The following is a 21,157-nucleotide window of genomic DNA, read 5'->3' on the forward strand; positions in this document are numbered from 1 at the left end:
TTTGAAAGTGGAGGGCTGAAGGGGCTGGAGCGATAGCACAGCAGGTAGGGCGCTTGCCTTGCATGCGGCCAACCCAGGTTCGATTCCCAGCATCCCATATGGTCCCCTGAGCACCGCCAGAGGTAATTCCTGAGTGCAGAGCCAGGAGTAACCCCTGTGCATCTCCGGGTGTGATCCAAAAAGCCAAAAAAAAAAAAAAAAAAAGTGGAAGGCTGAAGCTCACTCGGGCCACTCGGCACTGACTGGCTTTTGCAGCCCCTTTTTATTGGGTTGACTACCAGAACATCCAGCATCCCTCAGAGCACATAACATCAAAATACATAAGATCAAAACACCTTAAAGTGCATATTATTTTGTAGCCTAATGACGCACCAAGTTCTTGATGAAGTCATTCGAACCACCTTGTAAATCTTTACACCCCACTTCCCGTATATTCCACCTCAGATCCATGCAGGCTCTGCGCAGTAGCCCAGTACGGTATTTGTTTAACTTCCAGCCTGTCGTAGCACAGTTAATCTCGAACAGAAGGCGGCTGCACGGGACGTGCTGCTCCCAGCCCAGATCACTCAGATTCCTCCTCGCTGTTCACAGCTATGACACGGCCTTGTTTTCCAAGCCGAGTTCCCGGAACTTCTGCAGGACTCTGGTCAGGCTCCAACATTGCGGAATGTAACGTCAGGCACCCCATCCTCCTCCCAGCCCTTTCTCTGCCCTTCACCCCTTCCTGTTGTTTTCCAACATACTAAACAGTTCCCAATAAAGGGTTTTCCCCTGAACCGTCCAGGGCGACAGACGTGGCATTTTATTTTATTCTTTGGGGTCACACCCGGCAGTGCTCGAGGCTTAACTCAGGGATCTTTCCGGGTGGTGCCGGGAGGACCCTGTGCCGTGCTGGGGAGCAAACCCGGGTCAGCCACATCCCCAGGCAAGTGCCCTCCCTGCTGTATGAAGACACGGTGTTAGATTCCTCTTGTGGAACACCCCTCTGCCCACCCCCTCCCCCCGCGTTCCTTGCACACCCATGTGCTGCCAGTGGCAACTGCAGCGGGTGGTGCCAGCCCTACCCCGTTTCTCTGACCAGAACCCCAGCACGCACTGTCCAGGGCAGAGCCCGGGTCTCTGCCCGCCAGAGCCGTCGGCTAGTTCTGCTGAGACAGTTGTAAGATTTCTGCTCCCAGGCTAGAGCAATCACACAGCAGGGAGGGCGTTGCCTTCATTCGGCCAACCCGGGTTCAATTCCCAGCATCCCATATGGTCCCCCGAGCATCACCAGGAGTAATTCCTGAGTGCAGAGCCAGGAGGAACCCCTGAGTATCACTGGGTGTGACCCCTCCCCCCCAAAAAAATAAAACCTGCCTAGTCTCACACAGACCCGCAAGGACTCTCCCAGTCTGAAGAAACGAACCCCAGGTTCTCAGGAAGGCTTCCTGGTCAATCACAGTCGCTAGTCACGTTTGGGGGGTGAACCCTGAGTTTCCCTCAGAAGCTTTAGAGCTCCATGGAGTTCGGGTGGGCAGCACCCCAACCTGGCACTTAACTCAGGGGTCAGCCACAAACAAGGGCAGAATCCTCAGTGGCAGACTGTTGCTCCCCGGAGCTGCGGAAATGTGCCCTCTGGAGTTTGGGTGCCCACCCGCCCAGTTGTGAGTCCTGGAAGAAGGCGGTGTGGACGGAGGGCAGTCAGCGAGCAAACCCTCTCCGTTCCTCTCTGCCCCGCCCAAGGGTGAGAAGGTGGAGGGGCTGCAGGCGCAAGCCCTGTACCCGTGGAGGGCCAAGAAGGACAACCACCTGAACTTCAACAAGAACGACGTCATCACCGTGCTCGAGCAGCAGGACATGTGGTGGTTCGGGGAAGTCCAGGGCCAGAAGGGCTGGTTCCCCAAGTCTTATGTGAAGCTCATTTCGGGGCCCGTCAGGAAACCCACCAGGTATTTTCTGTGGGCCTTCGTCTGCTTCTGTTTGATCCAAAATATAGTGTTGGGTCTTGCTTTGCTGTCTGCATGGAGGGGAGAGGAGAGGATGGGTGGGTGGCAGGGAGGTGCGGGGAGGGTTGTCTGTCTTGAGGGTCTGTCTGTCTGTCAACAGCTGAAGCTCAAGAGTGTGGTGGCAGAAGAGGAACAAGAGCAGGGATCAAGTTTTCCTTCCCTGGTGGAAACTTTCATCTTTGTTTTTGGTTTTTGGCTTCGGGACGGGAGTGGGGGTGGTCTCACCAGCCACGAGGACTGAGTTAGAACTTAATGCCACAGCCCCAGCAAGCTGTGTTGCTCAGGCCTGGGGGTACCGAAGGTTACCTCGACCACCCCAGTGTGCTCAGGGCACCTTCAGGGCTGCACCCAGAGACCCTCCAGGCTTGGGGCTGGGGGCATCCAGAATGGGTCAATTGCATGCACCTTTTTTAGTTTCTCTTTTTTTTTTTTCCGCAAGGGTGTTTTGCAAGGTCTCTACCAGGAGATGCTCAGGGGTTCCTGCTGGCTCTGCTCTCAGGAATCACTCCTGGCAGTGCTCGGGGACCATATCTAGAGGTGCCAGGGGTCGGCCACATGTAAGGCAAATGCCCTACCCACTGTGCCATGGCTCCCACCCCAGTGCAAGGCGTGCGCCTTCATCCCTACACCAGCTCTTCGACCTGTGTCTCTAGGGGGGGGTTTGGGATGCATTTTCACTGTGCAGCAGAAAATTCCACTCTGGAACATTCTTGTGGATCTGTCGGCTCTCGTGTTCTCCTGCTGGGGGTACCGGGCATGCTGCCGAGGAGGGCTGAGGACTTGGAAGCCAGTATTTCTGGAAAAGTAATTGACGAAAGAGAATCTCTTTTTATTTTTCTCAATGGGGTCTTGAGTAGCGTGGAATCTGAACAAGTTTGTTGTTTCACTTACTCCAACTGTTTTAGCTGTTGGTTTTTTTGTTTTGTTTTGTTTTGTTTTAATTTTTAAAGTGTGAGCTTGGAGAAGAAAGAAGTCTGAAGTGCAGAGCAGCCAAGCCGCTTTCAGTCACGCTCTGAAACAAAGCTGTAATAAAAAATAAAAATCCAAGAGTGGGGAGCTGGAGCGATAGTACAGCAGGTGGGCGTTTGCCTTACATGGGGACAACTTAGGTTCAATCCCCAGCATCCCATAGGGTCCCCTGAGCACCGCCAGCAGTAACTCCTGAGTACAGAGCCAGGAGGAACCCCTGAGCATCAACAGGTGTGACCCAAAAAGGGAAAACAAAAAACCAAGAGCGTTTTTTTGAACCAAGACCGACCCCGTTAGAGAGAGAGAGAGAGAGAGAGAGAGAGAGAGAGAGAGTATGTAATCTAGCCAATAATGAGTGGGGTTGGTCTTGGTTCTAAGTCACACTATTGGTTTATGTTTTTTTTTTCTTTTTGGGTCACACCCGGCTATGATCAGGGATTCCTGCTGGCTCTATACTCAGGAGTCACTGGTGGTGGTGCTCGGGGGACCATATGGGATCGAACCTGGGTCTGCCCCGTGTAAGGCAAACGTCCTACCCCCTGTACTATCGCTCCAGCCCCCCAATCTTGGTTTTGTTTTGTTTTAATTATAGCTTTATATCAGTTTTACAAGCCAAAGAGCGTTGTCACTTGTAACTGTTGCCTCTGGCGATGAGGATTAAGACCCTCCCTGCCCCCTTCTTTCAGCACCGACTCGGGTCCATCGGAAAGTCCAGCCAGTCTGAAGAGAGTGTCGTCCCCCGCCACCAAAACGGCTGCTGCCGGCGGAGATGGTGAGACCCCGACCCCGACTGGGGCTTCCCCGGGAGCGAGGGAACTGTGTGGTGGAGGCGGCCGGTGTTTGCAGGAAGAGTGCATTCCGTTTTCTTATCTAAGAAAACTTTTAATTTGTGCTTGCACTGCCTGAAATACCAAGATAAAATGTACCTGGAACGCGTCACAGAATCCCATCACATCCATCACGCTGTGCTTGTGATCTTTGAGCACTGTGCCAGGAGTCATCCCTAAGCACCCGTGGGTGTGACCCCCCCAAAAAATAAATAATAGATGGGGGTGTGGAGAACACTGAGGGCTAAAAAAATATGTAGAGTGGGGAGGCCGCTTGCTTGCAGGGGGCCAACCCTGGTTCATTCCCGGCATGCCACATGGTTCCCCAAGCACTGGCAGAAGAAATTCCTGTGTGAGAGCCAGGAGCAAGCGCTTGAACATCAAAAACCTAAAATTCAGAGCTGCTGTCAGAGCAAAGCTGAATTCCCTGCCCGTGGCTGACTGGGAGCCCTCAGCTTTGCAACACGGTCCTCGAAGTCCCCGGTGCTGACATTTTTCAGAGTGGCCCTAGAGGCCCTTCATGGTCGGCACTTTTCCCTCCATACTCCGTTCTCTGAGCTTGGCAGGAGCATTTTGTTAGAGAACCAGCACAGCTACGCAGGTCATCCCAGTTCTGCCCTGTGTAGGCCCCCAGACAGATGACTTAGGCCTGAAAAAAAAGGGTATTTGGGGGGTGTTTACTTATAGTTGTTCGTGTGTGTGTGTGTACGGGGCTTGAGGGCCAAGCCTGGCGATGCTCAGGGCTTCCTCCTTGGCTCTGCACTCAAGAATCACCCCTGGCGGGCCTCGGGACCATATGGAATGCCGGGGATTGAACCTGGGTTGACCACATACAAGGGAACTACACTCTCCATTCTGCTATTGCTCCAGCCCCAGTTAGTTGCTTTTATTTCCTATTCTTTACTTCTGGGCAGAATCCTCAGGGTTGTATGTGCCAGTAGGAGCAGTGGGTTTAAGAAATACCCTCCAGGCCTCCTAGTTCAGGACGTGTCTTATTCCATCATTGTCAGAGGGACCAAAGCCTTGAGTTGAAGTCTCCCCGGCTTGTTTAGTTACTTCTTCTTTTTTTTTTTTTTTTTTGCTTTTTGGGTCACACCTGGCGATGCACAGGGGTTACTCCTGGCTCTGCACTCAGGAATTACCCCTTGCTGTGCTCAGGGGACCATATGGGATGCTGGGATTTGAACCCGGGTCGGCCGCGTGCAAGGCAAACGCCCTACCCGCTGTGCTATCGCTCCAGCCCCTTGTTTAGTTACTTCTTAGGGGTCCTTTTAATAAGTGATAGGAAAAACACTTTTTCCTATAGAAGGTCTTGTTGAGCTTGTTTGTCACAGGGAGAACGTTGCATTCTTGAGAAACATTGCATTTTGAAGAGGTTTTTTTTTTTGGGGGGGGTCACACCCAGCAATGCTGGGTTACTCCTCGCTCTGCGCTCAGGAATCACCCTTGGCGGTGCTCAGGGGACCATATGGGATGCTGGGGATCGAACCCGGGTCGGCCATGTGCAAGGCAGATGCCCTACCCACTGTGCTATTGCTCCAGCCCCGAGTATCTTTTATTTTTAAATTTTTTGTTTGGTTTGGGGGCCACGTCTAGTAGTGTTTGGGGCTCTCTGCTCAGGGGCTATGTGGTACCAGGGATTAAACCTGGGTCAGCCATATACCAGGCAGGTGCCTCACCTCTGTACTGTCTCCTGTCTCTCCAGCCTCTAAAGAGAATGCTTTGTGGGGTTTTTGTTTGTTTGTTTGTTTGTTTGTTTTGGGTTTTTTTTTTGCAGGGTGGGGGCACTCCTGGCATTGCTCAGGGCTGCTTCCTGGCGGGGCTCAGGGAACCATGTGGGCTGCCGGGATCGAACCAGGCTCAGCCGCATGCACGGCGAAGTGTCTTCTCACTGTGCTGTTGCTCTGGCTCCTTCATCCCTTGCCGCTGCCTCCCCTGGGCTCCTGACGGAGACAGTGAGGGCCTTCCCGGGTGTCAGCTGGACAGGGGGAAGCTGATTTGCTCCGAAATAGGAACTCGGGTCTGTAGAGCTCAGCCGGGCGGCAGAGGAGAGTTGGGAAGGACTCGTCCTAGCAGACGTGTGGCGGGTGCTCCGGGAGCAATCAGATCTCTCAGGAAAGCGTGCTGGCTTCCTGGGTGCAGAGCAGGGCCATGGGGAGTGGGTGAAAAGCCCCGAGCTGCCCCTCCCCCCATACTGCATTCAGCATCGTCCTGTTAAAGCAGGCGGATGGACTGGTCACAGCGCCCGTGGCAGAGGTCTCAGCGGCGGGGGCTGGGCGGGTCCCTGAATCCTGAGATTCCTCCCGACAGCTGTGTCCTCCTGGGCCCAGGGGGGTTCAGCCAGAGTTCACACTTTGAGAGTTGCTGAAGCATTTCGACAGTCACTTCAGAATGGGACCCGACTCTAAGTGCAAGGAAAGGAAGCACAGGGCTGGTCTGGAGGGCCTCAGGCCTCCTCTCCGGGGCCAGACGGGAGCAGAGAGACCCGGTCCAGGGGCAGCCAGGGTGGGAAGCAGCCACAGAAATGTCCTTTCTTGCTGCATCGCCCCGAGTCCGACTTCCTGGTGCAGGGGCTCACATATCCCCTTGCTCAGCTGGGCGCGGGTCCCCCTTTAAAAATATTTTTTGGGGGCCGGAGCAATAGTACAGCGGCAGATAGGACATTGGCCTTGCACACAGCCGACCCAAGTTCAATCCCTGGCATCCCATAGGGTCCCCCGAGCACCACCAGGAGTGATTCCTGAGTGCAGAGCCAGGAGTAACCCCTGAGCATTGTTGGGAGTGACCCAAAAAGGAAAAAATAAAAAAGCCAAGCATTTTCTGTCTTCCTCCCTCGCCTATTTGGATGATCTTGTGGCTCAGGGTAGAGAGCGGCCAGGCTTAGGTCAGCCCAGCCGGAGGGAACAGCCCTGGCTCCACTCTGGAGCGGGCATGCATGCTGCAGTTTTTTTGTTTTTGTTTTTCTGTTTTGGTTTGGGGAGTCACACCCGGCCGGCTGTGCTCAGGGCTGACTCCTGGCTCTGTGCTCAGGCATCACTCCTGGCAAGGCCTGGGTAACCATAGGGGAGGCCGGGGGTCCAGCCAGAGTGGGCCGCGACGCCGTCCCTGCCGTCCTGTTGCTCTGGCCAGTATTGCAGACCCCCTCCAGAGGGTCCTGGAGCCCTCCGTGCTAAACCTCACCGAGTCGTTGCCGTTAGCACCAGCCAACTCTCAGCCTCTGAAGTTACAGTAGAGAACATAGACTTCCTCCTCTAGCCAGAGAATAGACTTTTTCAACAAATGGTGGGGGGGTTTTTTTTTTGGGGGGGAGGTGTTTTCCCCACTGCTTTTTTTTTTTTTTTTTTTTTTTTGGGTCACACTCGGCGATGCTCAGGGGTTACTCCTGGCTTTGCACTCAGGAATTAGCCCTGGCGGTGCTCAGGGGACCATATGGGATGCTGGGAATCGAACCCGGGCTGGTCGCATGCAAGGCAAACGCCCTACCCGCTGTGCTATTGCTCCAGCCTCCCCCTCCCCCTCTGCTTTTTGAAAAAGTACAAGCAGACATGCAGGATTCATTGGACGGGGGTGCGGGGAAACGTGGAAACCAGAAACATATCTCTGTAGATCTTTTTTATTTGTGGCTCATGGTGATCTCTGAGAGTGAGTTAAGGCCCAGCAAAACCAGCTGTTGGTGATGAGGGAAAATTCCCACTGGAGGCAGCCCCTTCCCGAGTGTTCGAGGCGGGAAGAGCCCCACCTGTTAACCGAGGCGGCTGTCAGGATGGGTCTGGGCAGAGTGCTAATAGGTCTCCATGCTTCCTGCTGTGAAATCAACCACTATCTTCCTTCATCCACCCAAGGCCAAGCCGGTGTCCCACCCTTTGGGGGCGTGGCGGGGGGTTGGCCATACCCAGCAGTGCTCAGGGCTTACTCCTGGCTCTGTGCTCAGGGAGCACTCCTGGCAGGCTCTGGGGAACCTATATGGTGCTAGCAATTGAACCTGGGTTGGCTGTGTGCAAGGCAAGTGCCCCACCTGCTGTACTATTTCCTCTTGGGCCCTAATGGGCCCTTGCCCTGTTAATTGAATTAATTTTTGCCCTTTTTATTTTTAGTGAAAAATGTTTGGTTTCACTTTGTGTTCTACCAGCTCTACCATCCGTGCATAGGACACCAAAGAACATCAGTTATGAACCATGGGGAAAGGTTTCGTATAGAAAAGACGGACAGGGGGCTGGAGCGATAGCACAGCGGGTAGGGCGTTTGCCTTGCACGCGGCCGACCCGGGTTCGAGTCCCGGCGTCTCGTATGGTCCCCTGAGCACCGCCAGGGGTAATTCCTGAGTGGGGAGCCAGGAGTGGCCCTGTGCATCGCCGGGTTTGACCCAAAAACCAAAAAAAAGAAAAAAAAGAAAAGACGGACAGGACTTAACTCTGACACACTGTGCCTTGTACCACAAGTGAAACGCTCGTCCTTGCCATATGATGTATGCGCACTGCCCGCCCAGCTGCTGGTGGCTGGTGTAAATCTTTTTTTTTTTTTTTTTTTTTTGCTTTTTGGGTCACACCTGGCCATGCTCAGGGGTTACTCCTGGCTCTGCACTCAGGAATCACTCCTGGCGGTGCTCAGGGGACCATATGGGATGCTGGGGATCGAACCTGGGTCGACCACATGCAAGGCAAATGCCTTACCTGCTGTACTATTACTCCAGCCCCTGCTGGTGTAAATCTAAGCCAGCGCCCAGCACCTTTTCGATACAAGTCAGGGTGGCCAAGCTGAAGCCCAGGGCAAGATCATTGGCTGCATCACAGGCTTCCCACGTGTCTGAGCGTTGCTGGCCATCCAGGTGGTTTGGGGTGCCTCTGGCCGGGTCCCCCGTGCCCGGGCAGCTGCGTGCCCGCCTCTCCTCCTGGGTGGCTCCGATTTCGTAAACCTGCTTCTGCGAACGCGGTCTGGGATCTCTGGAAACAATCAAGCTCTCTCCGTATCTCGATATCTCTCCCCACCAGAGTTTATTGCCATGTACACTTACGAGAGTTCTGAGCAAGGCGATTTAACCTTTCAGCAAGGGGACGTGATTCTGGTCACCAAGAAGGACGGTGACTGGTGGACAGGAGCGGTGGGCGCCAAGACCGGAGTCTTCCCTTCTAACTATGTGAGGCTTAAGGACGCCGAGGTGAGTGCGCGCCCACTGGGGCATCAGTGAGCGCCAGGGCGCACGCTTGGGTGGGCTGGCATTGGCCGAGCGTCCCGTCCAGGGTGCGGCTGCCACATTCTGATGCGGGTTCGCTCTCTGGGTCCTCGGTCACCGGTGGATGGGTGGGGTGAGGGGGATGGGCCCCACCCAATCTCCACAAAGAACAGTTCAGCACGGTACCGTGCCCTGGAAGCAAAAGTCTCTAGGTCACACCAGCCCCAGAATCTCGGCGATGGGGGGAGGGTTTCCAGAATGTTCCTTGGGGGACGGGCAGGGGCGGAGTTCTGTCCTGTGGGAGTGACCTCCGGCTCTGAAAATGAATGTCCCAAATGTCCCAGGTCTGCTTTCTCAGCTGTATACTGCTGCGTCCCTGTGGCGTGGCCAGGGTGTCAGACAGACTTAAGCATGACACGCTGGTGCCAGACCAGCACCAGCAGCTTGTGTCCATCAAACCTCGTTCAGGTTGGAGTCACCGGCGGTGGGGCACGCTGGCGTCAGCACGTCAAATGCCAGCATCTTAGCAGACGTCGTGCCTGGCGGGCCCCCGGCAGCCAGCCTGGCGCTCATTGGTGGGTCCTAGTAGCAGAGTGGCAGGGCCCAGGGTCAGCCCCACTCACTATCTCTCTGACCCCCTCTGGTTTTTTTGGATCTGCCATTCCTTGCGTTCTATTTTAGTAAATTATGCTTTTTTTCTTTTTTTGGCTCTTTGGGTCACATCCGGCGATGCACAGGGGTCACTCCTGGCTCTGTGCTCAGGTTTTACCCCTTGCGGTGCTCAGGGGACCATATGGGATTCTGGGATTCGAACCCAGGTCGGCCACTTGCAAGGCAAATGCCCTACCCGCTGTGCTATCGCTCCAGCCCCAATCATACATTTTTTGAGAGAAAAATGTCAGTGGGGTAGAGGAAATTTCATCATGGCTCCCTCCCTTTATTATTATTATTTTTTTTTCCAGGAAACGCATCTATTTTCTTTTTTCTTTTTTTGATGATTTCACTATTTTTATTTATTTAATCAAAAATTATTTTTACTTGAGTCACCGTGAGTTACACAGTTATAAGGCTATTCATGATCAGGTTTCAATCATACAATGTTCCAGCACCCGTCCCTCCACCAGTGCACATTTCTCATCCCCAGTGTCCCCAGTTTCCCTCCCGCCATACTCCCCCCATCCCAGTGTTCCTCTATTGCAGGCACTCCTCTCTCTCTCTCTCTCTCTCTCTCTCTCTCTCTCTCTCTCTCTCTCTCTCCCCCCCTCTCTTTTTCCCTCCCTCCCTCTCTCCCTCCCTCTTTTGCAGTACAGGTACCAGGTACTGAGAGGTTTCCATGTTTGCTCCTTTACCTACTTCCAGCCTGCAGTTCTCATCCAGAGCGATCATTTCCAGCTGTCTTGGTCTCCCCTCTTTAAAGGGAAAGTTAAATCCTCAGGCCATTTCCTGACTCCAGCCTTAGATCCTTAGCCCCAGAGGAGTTAGCAGTGCTCAAGAGTTTTGAGCACTTCTCAAACAAACCGCATCCACCGTCACCGAAGAACAGAGAGAAATCTCTGAAAGACACCTCTCCCTCCTCTGGGGTGGAGGGCGGGTGGGGGAAATAAAGCTGCCAACTTCCCAACCCCCCCTGCCTCGCCGGGCGCTGCGTTGGCAGGGCAGATTCCAGCCGCCTCCCGAGCCCTGTCTAGCTCAGCCAGCCCTGGGGAGGGGGTCCCCGGAGCCTGTCCCTCGGGCACCACCGCTTTGTTCTTTGTGGAACACACAGGGTCCCCCCCAGCCCGGGCTGGGAAGGGCCCTCCCGCCCGGAGGCCTTTGTTCTGTCTGGCTGCCTGTGAGGCCAGCAGGGTGGAGGGGGACTGTCCCTAGCTCAGCTTTTGTTAAAACCAGCACCGAGGGGCCAGCTCAGAGCTCGCACTTTCCCTGGCAGAGGGTGATGGAATTTCAGTCAGCGGAGCCCGAGGGGGAGCGGGCATGGGTGGTGACTGCGCTTCCAGTGACGCTCACCAGTTAATAGGCCTTTTAGTTTCGCCTTAATGGGAACTCTTAATTTACTGCAAACTGGGGACTCTGGGTGGCTGGAAATTAATTCGGCATCAAGCACTTTGGAATGACAGAAGACGGCCTGGCCCTGCCAGAGAGTCCTGTCGGCTTACTCAGCCGTTTAAAATTCCATGAGTCTCCAAGAAAAGAATTCAGAGCCCAGAGAATTTTTTTTTTTTGGCAACACTCAGTTTAGGAAGAAAAGGTTCCACAGCTAAGGAGGGACCATCAGGCTGGAGAGCGAAATGTGCTTTGAGGCTAGGAGCTGCCCCCAGCACAGAAACACAGGCCTTGCGTGCAGGAGGCCCCGGGTTTGGTCCTGAGGACCCCCGCCACACACACACACACACACACACACACACACACACACACACACACACACACACACACACACACACACACACCCCTCCAGCACAGAGCTGGGAGTAGTCCCTGAGCCCCACCGGGTGTGACTCATAAAGGAGAGAGAGAGAGAGAGAGAGAGAGAGAGAGAGAGAGAGAGAGAGAGAGAGAGAGAGAGAGAGAGCGCGCATAGGCTTGCAAGCGAAATGTCAGTATTTAAAGTGACATTTAAATGCTCTTTTCTCCAGCGTGGAGGAATGAGAACCCAAGTGGCCCTAAAACCAATGGAGCGGAGCGTGAATGGATTGAATCTGGGCTTGGGTCCAGCAAAGTTGCTGACCACCTACATGACTTGCCATAGGGCCCCAGTCAGCCCTCCGCCCCCTGGCGTCTCCCAGAGCCCTTCACTGCTTGCTAAACTTTGTAAAAAAAAAAAAAAAAGTTTTTACTTTTTTATTTTATTTTATTTTATTTATTTATTTATTTATTTATCTTTTTGCTTTTTGCGTCACACCTGGCAATGCTCAGGGGTTACTCCTGACTCTGCACTCAGGAATCACCCCTGGCGGTGCTCAGGGGACCATATGGGATGCTGGGAATCGAACCCGGGTCGGCCGCATGCAAGGCAAACTCCCTCCCCGCTGTGCTACCGCTCCAGCCCCTATTTTATTTCATTTTTTTATAAAGTTGTCTATGATGATTTGTTGCATTCAGTATTCCCGCACCAATCCCACCACCGTTACACCTTCCCACCACCATTACTGCCAGGATTCCCAACCGCCACCCGAGCCTGCCCCAGTAGCAGGCCCTAAATAATTTATTTTGTATTGTGCTTGTTATGAACAATTTGCTAAAAATAATCAGAAAAAGGGTTTCCTTAGAAGAAAAGAGTGTGAGGATTGTTGTATCTCACCCTGGAGCCACGAAGCCCTCGTAGGAGAGATTACTAACATGTTGTTACACGTGGAGTCTTGTGTGTTGGTATTTTCTTAGCCGAGAGCTCAGTTGCCTTCCACTTTTCACGCCACCGGGTGTGGTGTGCTGCTCCCGTACACTCCGTCTCGGTGCGGAGTTCGAGACGTCACTCCAGGAGTTCTAACATTTTGGATGGGGTGATGCAGCTGGAGTGAAATTTTTAACTGGAGGATGGCTTTTGGCTCCAGAAGCATCTCTGCAGGTTGTTGCTCTCTTTTGAGATTTATCTATGAGCCTCTGGGACGGGGCCGGCGGAGGAACATTGGCTGGGGCCAGAGCGATAGTCCGGTGGGCAGAGTGCTTGCCCTGCGCGTGGCCAGCCCAGAATTCAGTCCCCAGCCCCCATATAGTCCTCCAAGCTCCGCCAGGAGTCAAGCACGACCCATGTGACCGCCCCCCACCAAAAGAAACCCATTTCCCACCCCCTCCCCCCACTGTCTACCATCTACCACAGAGCATCAGGAAGCTGCGTGTCCCCCCAGAACGAGCCGAGGGGGTGTCAGGGCTGGGGCGGGGCTGTGTGCTTTGTGGCTGGGTTCTTGTGTTTTTTTTTTTGTTTGTTTGTTTGGTGGAGCAAGATCGTTTTTATTGAGACTTGACTCAGACAGATGTGAGGGGCAGAAAAGAGAGAAGTAACGTGTTCAGGAGACAAGCCGGGCTGCTCCCGAGAGGAAATAGGTGAAGAGACGTGGAGAGGAGCAAGTGGGATGTGTGCTAGGGCGTACGCGCGCCCCGAGAATGAGCCCGAGTGCAGGGGCTTTGGGCAGGACCCTTGGCGTTTCCTGCTCTGTGTTTCAAAGCTGCCCGGGCTACACGCTGCCCTGTGCAAATGCGACCTTCTGCTCTCTTTGAAGGGTGCCGGGACCTCCGGGAAAGCCGGGAGTTTGGGGAAGAAGCCGGGTAAGTGTCTCAGCCTTCCCTGGGCGTCCTTTCTCTGGGTCCCCGGGAACAGTGGGAGCCCGAGCGCAGACGGGGCGGGGGGAGGGGGGCTTTCCAGCAGGCTCACGGGGAAGGTTCAGAAAGCCTCCTCCCCCTCGGGACCCCTGGCTTGTGTGTGTGTGTGTGTGTGTGTGTGTGTGTGTGTGTGTCCCCTCTCCCCCCCTCCCTGTCCCCTGGGGCACAGGAATCCGGCCCTGAATCTCATCTCGGCCTTCTCAGGAGAAGCCCCGTGATGAGCTGTTACTTGGGGGGCTGGGGCCCCCACAGTGCTCTGGAGCCTTACAGGAGGGAACACTGGACCTGGAGGGCTATAGGGGGGCACTGGCCAGTGCTGGCGGGGTGAGGCAGGGGGCATGCGTGAAGCAGCAGTGGGCGGTGCAGGCCATTTGGTCTCCGGACCGGAGACTTGGGGTGTGGAGCTGGACGTGAGCGGGCTGGGGAGGAACAGCTGCTCCCGGCCAGAGCCTCCCTGCTGCCCCCGGCTCTGAGACGGGAGTGAAGGTGCTTGCCCAGTGCGCCGCCGGTCCCGGTTCCGTCCCTGAGACCCACAGGGACAGGCGTGAGCCCTGAGCACAGAGCCAGGAGTAAGCCCTGAGCATTCATAAAGGAAGTAAAAGAAGGGAGGTCTGTCCTTTCATCCTTCCCTCCCTCCCTCCCTCCCTCCCTCCTAGCCTCTCCCTCCCCGCCTCCTCCCTCCCTCCATCCTCCCCCTTCTTTAAAAGGATTTTGGAGGAAGTAGAACACTTTGGCCTGTATTGCTTCTAGAAGATTCCAAGAGCAGTCCTGTCCCTCCGGACACACCAGGGTCCGTTCAGGGGTTTTGTCCTCATGCCCGGCCTGGGCTGCCGGAAAATCTGTCCCACCCGTGTCTGTCCTGTGGCTCTGCTGACACTGTCCCCGGGTTTCTCATACAGCGGGGAGGTGACCCGGTGACGGTCCCTAGTGCCGCTGTGGCCTCATGCCCCCTCGCCGGGCGCCCCTCTTGCTGGGAGAAGCGGCCGCACACAGGCGTGACTCCCGGCCCATGACTCCGGCACAGCCCCGCAGACCCCACAGCCCTTCTGACACCCACGGCCCCCCCCCTCCCCGAGCCCACGACGCCCCAGCCCATGACGGCCCTTGTCTTGTCCTGTCTTGCAGAGATCGCCCAGGTCATTGCTTCCTATGCGGCCACCGGCCCCGAGCAGCTGACGCTGGCCCCCGGGCAGCTGATCCTGATCCGCAGGAAGAACCCCGGCGGCTGGTGGGAGGGGGAGCTGCAGGTGCGCCTGCTGGGGTCCTGGGGGGAGAGGCCACACAGGGAGGGACACACACGGGTGGCCCGAAAGGGTGTTAACTCATTTCTAATGCCGCAGCTACATGCTGTCATGTGGAGGTGTGGGTGTGTGTGCACCTGTGTGGTTGTGTGTGAACGTGTGTGCCTGTTGTGTGAGTAGGCGTGGTCTCTTGAGTGTGTGTCTGTGTTGGTCTGTGCCTGTGTGAGCATGTGTTGTCTGTCTGAGCATGTGTTGTGTCTGTGAGTGTGTGAACGTGCATTGCCTGTGTGAGCGTGTGTCCGTGGGCACGCGTCATCCGTGTGGGTATGTGTAGTGTGGGCGTGCGTCACCTTGTGTGTTGTCTGTGTGTCTGTGTGCTTGTGTTTGGAGCCGCAGCCCATTTTGCTGGACCCAGCTTTGCTCTGCAGGGAGGATCCCGCCGTGGTGACCGACTGCATGGGTCACAGTTCAGATATCAAGAGCGGGGGAGGCCCGGGAGGAAATGCTTGTTTCTTGGCCAGCGTGGAAGTCCCCGGGGGGGGTGTCCACCCCCAGCCACGCAGCCTGTGAGGGCCCAGTGGGAGGGAGCGGGTGTGACTGGGACAGTGGACAGCAGGTCCTGCTCTGGAGAGAGGGCGCCCCCTGTCGGCCGCGTCCCCTCTGTCCTCTCAGTCGGGGTTTCGCCCCTAGAGAACGAGGGCCTCTGCAGGCCTGTTGGCCCCCTTGCCCCGTGCCTCACTGGCGGGGCAAATGCCACCCTGGTGCCCATGTCACTCCTGAGCTTGGTCCTTGCTGCCCTGCGTGGGCCCCGTCTCTCAGCGTCAGTCCCTGCTGCTCTCCGTGCTGGGCTGGGGCCAGACACTGTCCCTCAGGAGTGTGGCTGACCAGCCCCCGGGTGTCCGTGCCCTCGGAGACCCGGCGAGGCACCAGCCAGCCAGGGGGCAGGGACAGCAGTGCCAGCACGGGGCAGGTCCCCCCCAGTCCCACGGGCACTGGGTCCCGGCCCCCGCAGCTCCAGAAATGGGAACTGCAAGTCAGTGAGAAGCGGGGCAGGCAGGAGCGGCCGTGCTGAGGCTCCCCAGCGAGCTCCAGGCCCCCGTCCAGGTCAGAGCTAGAATGTTCCTGAAGGGGAGACCTGTGTCTGCTGCCTGCAGCTGTTTCCTCACAGGGCCTTGTTTCTGACTGTGCTGTGTATGCACATATTTGTGTATGTGTGTGCACGTAAGTGCATGCGTGTGTGCATGTTTGTGCATGTGCGTATGTGTGCGTGTGTGCACATGTGTCTGTGTGCATATCTGCATGTGTGTGCATTCGTGTGTGTACATATGTTTGCAGGGGTGTGTGCATGTCTGCATGTGCACACATTGTGTGCACCTCTGCGTACCTGTTTGTGTGTGTGTGCGCCCAGGCATGTCCACTTTTGCATGTTCATGTGTGTCGGTTCATGTGCATGTGTGTCCCCTATGTATACCCGTGAGTGTCCATGTGCCCGTGCATGCGTGTGACACATGTGCCCATGTGTGGATGCTTTCATTGTGGTGCGGCCTGGCTAGATGGCGCCATGGGCATCTCCTCCAATGGGTGAATGGATGACCTGCGGCAGTGGGTGGTCACGGCCCCTCCCTGAGCAGCCTGCTCGCCCGCCCTTTCCCTTCACCCCTGGCCGGGCAGCCGCACCTGGCGTGGAACCAGTTGGAAGTGAAGTTGCCAAGAGCAGCCAGGGCAAAGGTGGCTACAGGCACCTTTGGAAGCAGCGCGCCTGGCGGGCGGCTCACCTCGCCCCTGCCACCAACCACCCCTTGGCTCGGGGTTCGCACTTGGGTGGCTCTGCTTCACTCATCCCGAAGGCCGACCTCGTCTTGGCTCAGCAGAGTCCCGGCTGTCCCCCCGTCCCCCAGGCAGCTAGGCCCACACGTTCGATCGTCCTAGCCCTGCTGGGGCTCTCTCCCCCGGAGCCCCCTGCATTGCGGGAGCTTCATGGCGGGGCAAGGGCGCCAACCTACCTTTCCAACCTTCCCGCCCTTCCTGTCCCACCAGGCACGGGGGAAGAAGCGCCAGATCGGCTGGTTCCCGGCCAACTACGTCAAACTCCTAAGCCCCGGGACCAGCAAAATCACCCCCACAGATCTGCCCAAGCCCGCAGCGTCCCCGGCAGGTGAGCGCCCCGCTGGGGCCGGGGCCGGGGTTGGACAGGGCCGGGCCCAGCAGAACCCTGGCCGGAACTGGCCCCCCAAGGGGCTTTGAACGCTGAGACCTTCAAGCCAGACTTTTCTCTTGGTTTCCTTCCGTCTGTTTAAACTGGGGTAGGGGTGAGGCCTGAACGGGCCGGGTGGGGGGTGGGGGCTTTGACACTGGCAGGGAACAGAGGGCTTCCCCCTGGCCCCCTGTGTGCCAAAGGGCTCAGGACTGACAGACCTGGAGGGCTCGCAGCTCCAGCAGGGCGACTTTCTGATCACAGCGCCCACATGGGATGCTTCCGTGATGTTTGAGATGGGCACGGGGGGTCTGGGAAGCAGAGTCCTGCTTGGGGGGGGTCTTCAAGCCGCCACTATGCGGCAACAGCTCACTCCAGGACTTGCCACCATTCCGGTGAAACCAGATGCATGCTGGGAAGGAAGGAGGGAGTCTGGCGAATTGGGAGGCTCCTTCCTGTCGCCCCTCCCCCCCACCGGCTCTCCTGGCTGGGGGCTGCAGCCAGGTGGGCAGAGGGCTGGGGTCTGGGCGGGTGATCAGCCAGCCTTTCCCGGCCCGGGGGGCAGGGGTAGGAAGCTGCAGCCACCGTTTGCGGAAAAGAGCCTGTCAGCTGGAGAATCGGGGTGCAGGGACGGGGGCGGGGGGAGATCGAGAGCCCCGTCAGGGCCAGAGACAGAGGACGTGAGCAGGGAGACCCCCTCAGCCAGAGGGAACGTAAGGAAAGAGACAGGAAGGAGGGGCTGGAGCGATAGCGCAGCCGGGAGGGCATTTGCCTTGCATGTGTTCTACCCGGGTTCGATTCCCAGCATCCCATAGGGTCCCCCAACCACCATCAGGAGTGATTCCTGAGTGCATGAGCCAGGAGTAACCCCTGAGCATCGTCGGGTGTGACCCAAAAAAGCAAAAAATGAGAAGAAACAGGAAGGAGATGGGAGTCGCAAGGACAGACAGTGGAGGAGAAAGCGGGGCAGGATGAGCCGCCACCTGACCCCTCCCCACTTGGTACTAATCTGATACTAACCCTCGTCCCCTTTAAAAAGGGGGGAGGGGACAGATTTCAGGCATTGAGACACCCGCCTGGCTGCACGCAGCTGACCCCAGTTCCTTCCCCCAACATGGCCTCAGGTCCTCCCGGAGTCCCACCGTGAGTGACCCCTGAGCACTGCCGGGGCATGGCTCCCCAAAATATAAAGGGGGGTTCGGAGGATCCGGGTTCTCGTCGGGACCCCCGGATCCGCTGCCGCCCTCTGGCACGGAGCAGAGCAGGGAGAGGAGGAGGCGGGCGGCACTCGGGGGCGGGGGGGGGGGGGCGGCCAGGCTCACGCGGCCGTCTCCCGCAGTGTGCCAGGTGATCGGCATGTACGACTACACGGCGCAGAACGACGACGAGCTGGCCTTCAGCAAGGGGCAGCTCATCACCGTCCTCAACAAGGAGGACCCCGACTGGTGGAAGGGCGAGGCCAACGGCCACGTGGGCCTCTTCCCGTCCAACTACGTGAAGCTGACCACGGACACGGACCCCAGCCAGCAATGTAAGTGCCCGGCGGCCCCCTCGGGCCCCCTGCCCCCCGCCCCCGGGCTCCGACTGTCAGACGTGCAGCCGCGCGGCCCCGCAGACCCACCGGCGAGACCCTCGCTGTGCCCCCCCCGCCCCCCCGCCCGGGCACCCCCACCCCGCCCCCCGCTGCCCACTGTCTCTTTGAAGACCTTCAGTTCCATGCGCGACCTCGTAGCTTGGGGGGCGACTCCCCTCTCCTTCCACTCCTTCTGTGGCATGACCCCCACCCCCCCTCCCTCCCCGCCCGCCTCCCCCTTTCCTTCTTTTTCTCCCTCCAACCCCCTTTTTTTCTTGTTCTTTTTCTTTCTTTTTTTTTTTTGTTTTTTGTGTTTTGTTTTTGTTTTTCGTTTTTCCTTTTGTTTTTTTTCCCCTTTGGAAAAAAAAATAATAATCATTTTGGCTCCACGCTGTCAACATGCCTGACTTCATTTTCCTAGCTTGAATTTGGCTCATTGTTTTTGTTTTTTGCTTATGTGTTGTTTTCCTCCTTTTTCTAGGAATCATATGTTGTCCATCCCCCCCTCTCAGGCTTGAAAGTCCTCAAAGAGACCCCACTGTCCCATGTCACTGCCCAGAGGGATGATGGGAGATGCAGCCTTGACTGCGGCTGCCAGCACGGGCCCCTCCTGCCTTCTGAGCAGAAGACCCACTGCCAAGCAGTGACCTCACTTGACCTTAGCTGCATGCCATGGCAATGTTGAGTCATTCCTGCAGACACAGAAGCCAGCAAACAATCCAGTTGCAAAAAAAAAAAAAACCAGAAACGCTGGGTAGTGGGTCCTTTGGTGGCTTTCCTGGTTGACTCCGGCGGACATTGCGCCCCTATCCCACCCCCCTCCCCTCGGTACCCGGGCGGGCTGTGCTTTCCTTAGGCACGGGGAAGCAATCTTAAAAATAGAGGCTGCCTTAGCCCTTGAATGAAACAAAACAAAAACCCGCCCGCCCGCCGGCCACCACTGACTCTTGGCTGCTTTTTGGTTTTGCAAAAAGACCCACTACCGAGGAATGCTGCATGTGCTATTAAAAAAAAAAAAAAGAAAGAAAGAAAGAAACGAAACGAAAAAAAAAAAATGTTCCAAATGTCTATAAATCTGAGACTTGCCCGCTGGGTGCCCCGTCCCCACTGATGTGTGTGGTTGGTCCGGCGGGGCCGCGCGGGGTCTGTCCTAAGGAGGAGCCGGCCGGAGCCGCACGTGGCGTTGTGCGTGTTTGTCTGTACCCGCTGTACTTTGTGGAGCATGTCACGATTCGTCCTGTACATGGGAACCGCGGCCACCCCGCCTCACGGCCGGAACCGCAAGCCCGTCCCAGGCGCTGATTTGATGAATCGCGTCCTTCCCCTTCCGGGGACAGCACCTGTGTGTCTCAGATTTATCTGGTGGAGTTGGTGTCTTCCGAGTGGGGTGGGGGGGAGCCGGGCAGGGGAGGGGAGTGGGGTCCAGGCCAGATGTCACCCGTCGAGCTTACAACTCATGGAACAACCCTCTCTTTTTTTTTTTTTTTGAACAAGTTAATTCTCTGGACAAGAAAGAATGTATAGAAGGCTCCCTGCAATTAATTCCAATGTTTACATTTTTTTTTTTAAAAAAAAAACCTAGACTGTGGAACTTCTACAGATTAATATGAAATGGAACTAAGGTCCGAGTCTGTGTTTAGATGTACGGTAGCGACGCCACATTTGTCTTTTTTAAACGCTAGTCGGGGAAACTTTCAAGCCCACAAACAGAACCACCATGGACAGCCCAGCCAGCAGGGGTGCGGGGAGGAGGGGTGGTGGGCACACAGCCCCCGCCCCCCACCCGCCGACTGTTACTAACGACTTTGGAGCCTGTAGTTCCCTGAAGTGTGGCCGTTGCTCCCTGCAGAGCCGGTGCGGGGCTCCCGGGGGGCCCCCACCCAAGGGGGCGCGTCAGTATTTTCACGGATATGAATGTAAAATACTATAAATATACGAGCCCGCGGCTTTAACAACTGTAATACACCCTCTGGAATTAGTTCCGTGTATAGACAATTAAATTCTTCATATAAAAGTCAGACGGAAACGTGTCTCGTGTGTGCCTGGTGTTGGAGCCGAACCGTGCTCGTCACGTCTCTTGGTTGCGGATGCCCTGGGTAGTACCGAACCTACCCCGGCCTCGGAACTGCCCCTGCCTCTCGCCCCGCCACCCCCACCCCCACCCCCACCCCCCTCCTACACCCTAGTCAGCATCTCTGGATTCAAGACCAGAACGACCTCCCTGTCTAGCCGGGGGCGGGGGTTGCATCAGGCGTCATACATTGTCAGTTGTGTGGTGTGACTCCGTGCACAGGACATTTCTCTGAAATGCCAATCAGCATGACATCCCCCCTCCCCCTCGCGGAATCATGACCAAGGCGGGGTGTGGTGGGGAGGCTTCTCCGTCCCGGTGTCCTCCGTCCACACCCCTCATGCCACGTTCTTGGCCACTCAGGAGAAATCCACTCCCGTGGGAGACATTGGGACAGAGATCAAGGCGTTTGCCTCGCATGCACCTGGCCCTGGTTCCATCCCCGGCACCCCCATAGGGGACCCTGAGCACAGAGCCCTGAGCACCAGTGGGGCTGGCCCCCAAACTACACACACACACGACTGATAAATCTGCGTCCACACCGGCCACCGGCCCCACCTTGTCTGCAAACTTCGTCTGTGTCTCTGTCTCGAAGCGGAAAAGCCTTTTCAAAAACTTTCTCGATTTATCAGGACTTGGGGGAGAGCCCCAAGGGGGGTGGGGGTTGCCCCTCGGTCGGTACTCAGGGGTCCTCAAGCTCACATTCTGGGGGACAGACCGGAGCCCCCACCCCGTCAGGGCTGTGTGACTCGGGGGTAAGTTCTGTGGGTTAGCAGCCGAGAGAAGCCCCCGTGTCCGGAGCCAGAGATGGGGGGG

The 21,157-nt window shown here is 56.5% G+C and overlaps 1 protein-coding gene across 5 annotated transcripts in view; it reads left to right on the plus strand.

Annotated features, from left to right (window-relative positions):
- Nucleotides 1-21,157, plus strand: part of ITSN1 (intersectin 1) — a 214,279-nt gene that overhangs the window by 140,498 nt on the left and 52,624 nt on the right. For 4 of the 5 annotated variants that reach the window (XM_055125812.1, XM_055125811.1, XM_055125810.1 and 1 more), the window contains 7 exons: nucleotides 1,723-1,928; nucleotides 3,641-3,726; nucleotides 8,770-8,936; nucleotides 13,163-13,208; nucleotides 14,388-14,509; nucleotides 16,541-16,658; nucleotides 18,037-18,228. In XM_055125812.1, the coding sequence (XP_054981787.1) occupies nucleotides 1,723-1,928; nucleotides 3,641-3,726; nucleotides 8,770-8,936; nucleotides 13,163-13,208; nucleotides 14,388-14,509; nucleotides 16,541-16,658; nucleotides 18,037-18,228 (937 nt within the window). Of the gene's footprint in view, nucleotides 1-1,722; nucleotides 1,929-3,640; nucleotides 3,727-8,769; nucleotides 8,937-13,162; nucleotides 13,209-14,387; nucleotides 14,510-16,540; nucleotides 16,659-18,036; nucleotides 18,229-18,751; nucleotides 20,291-21,157 lie in introns of those variants that run through there. The other variant, XM_055125814.1, reaches the window with a different exon arrangement.

The sequence above is a fragment of the Sorex araneus genome, chromosome 2 (assembly GCF_027595985.1).
Source record: "Sorex araneus isolate mSorAra2 chromosome 2, mSorAra2.pri, whole genome shotgun sequence".
NCBI classification, from domain to species: domain Eukaryota; kingdom Metazoa; phylum Chordata; class Mammalia; order Eulipotyphla; family Soricidae; genus Sorex; species Sorex araneus.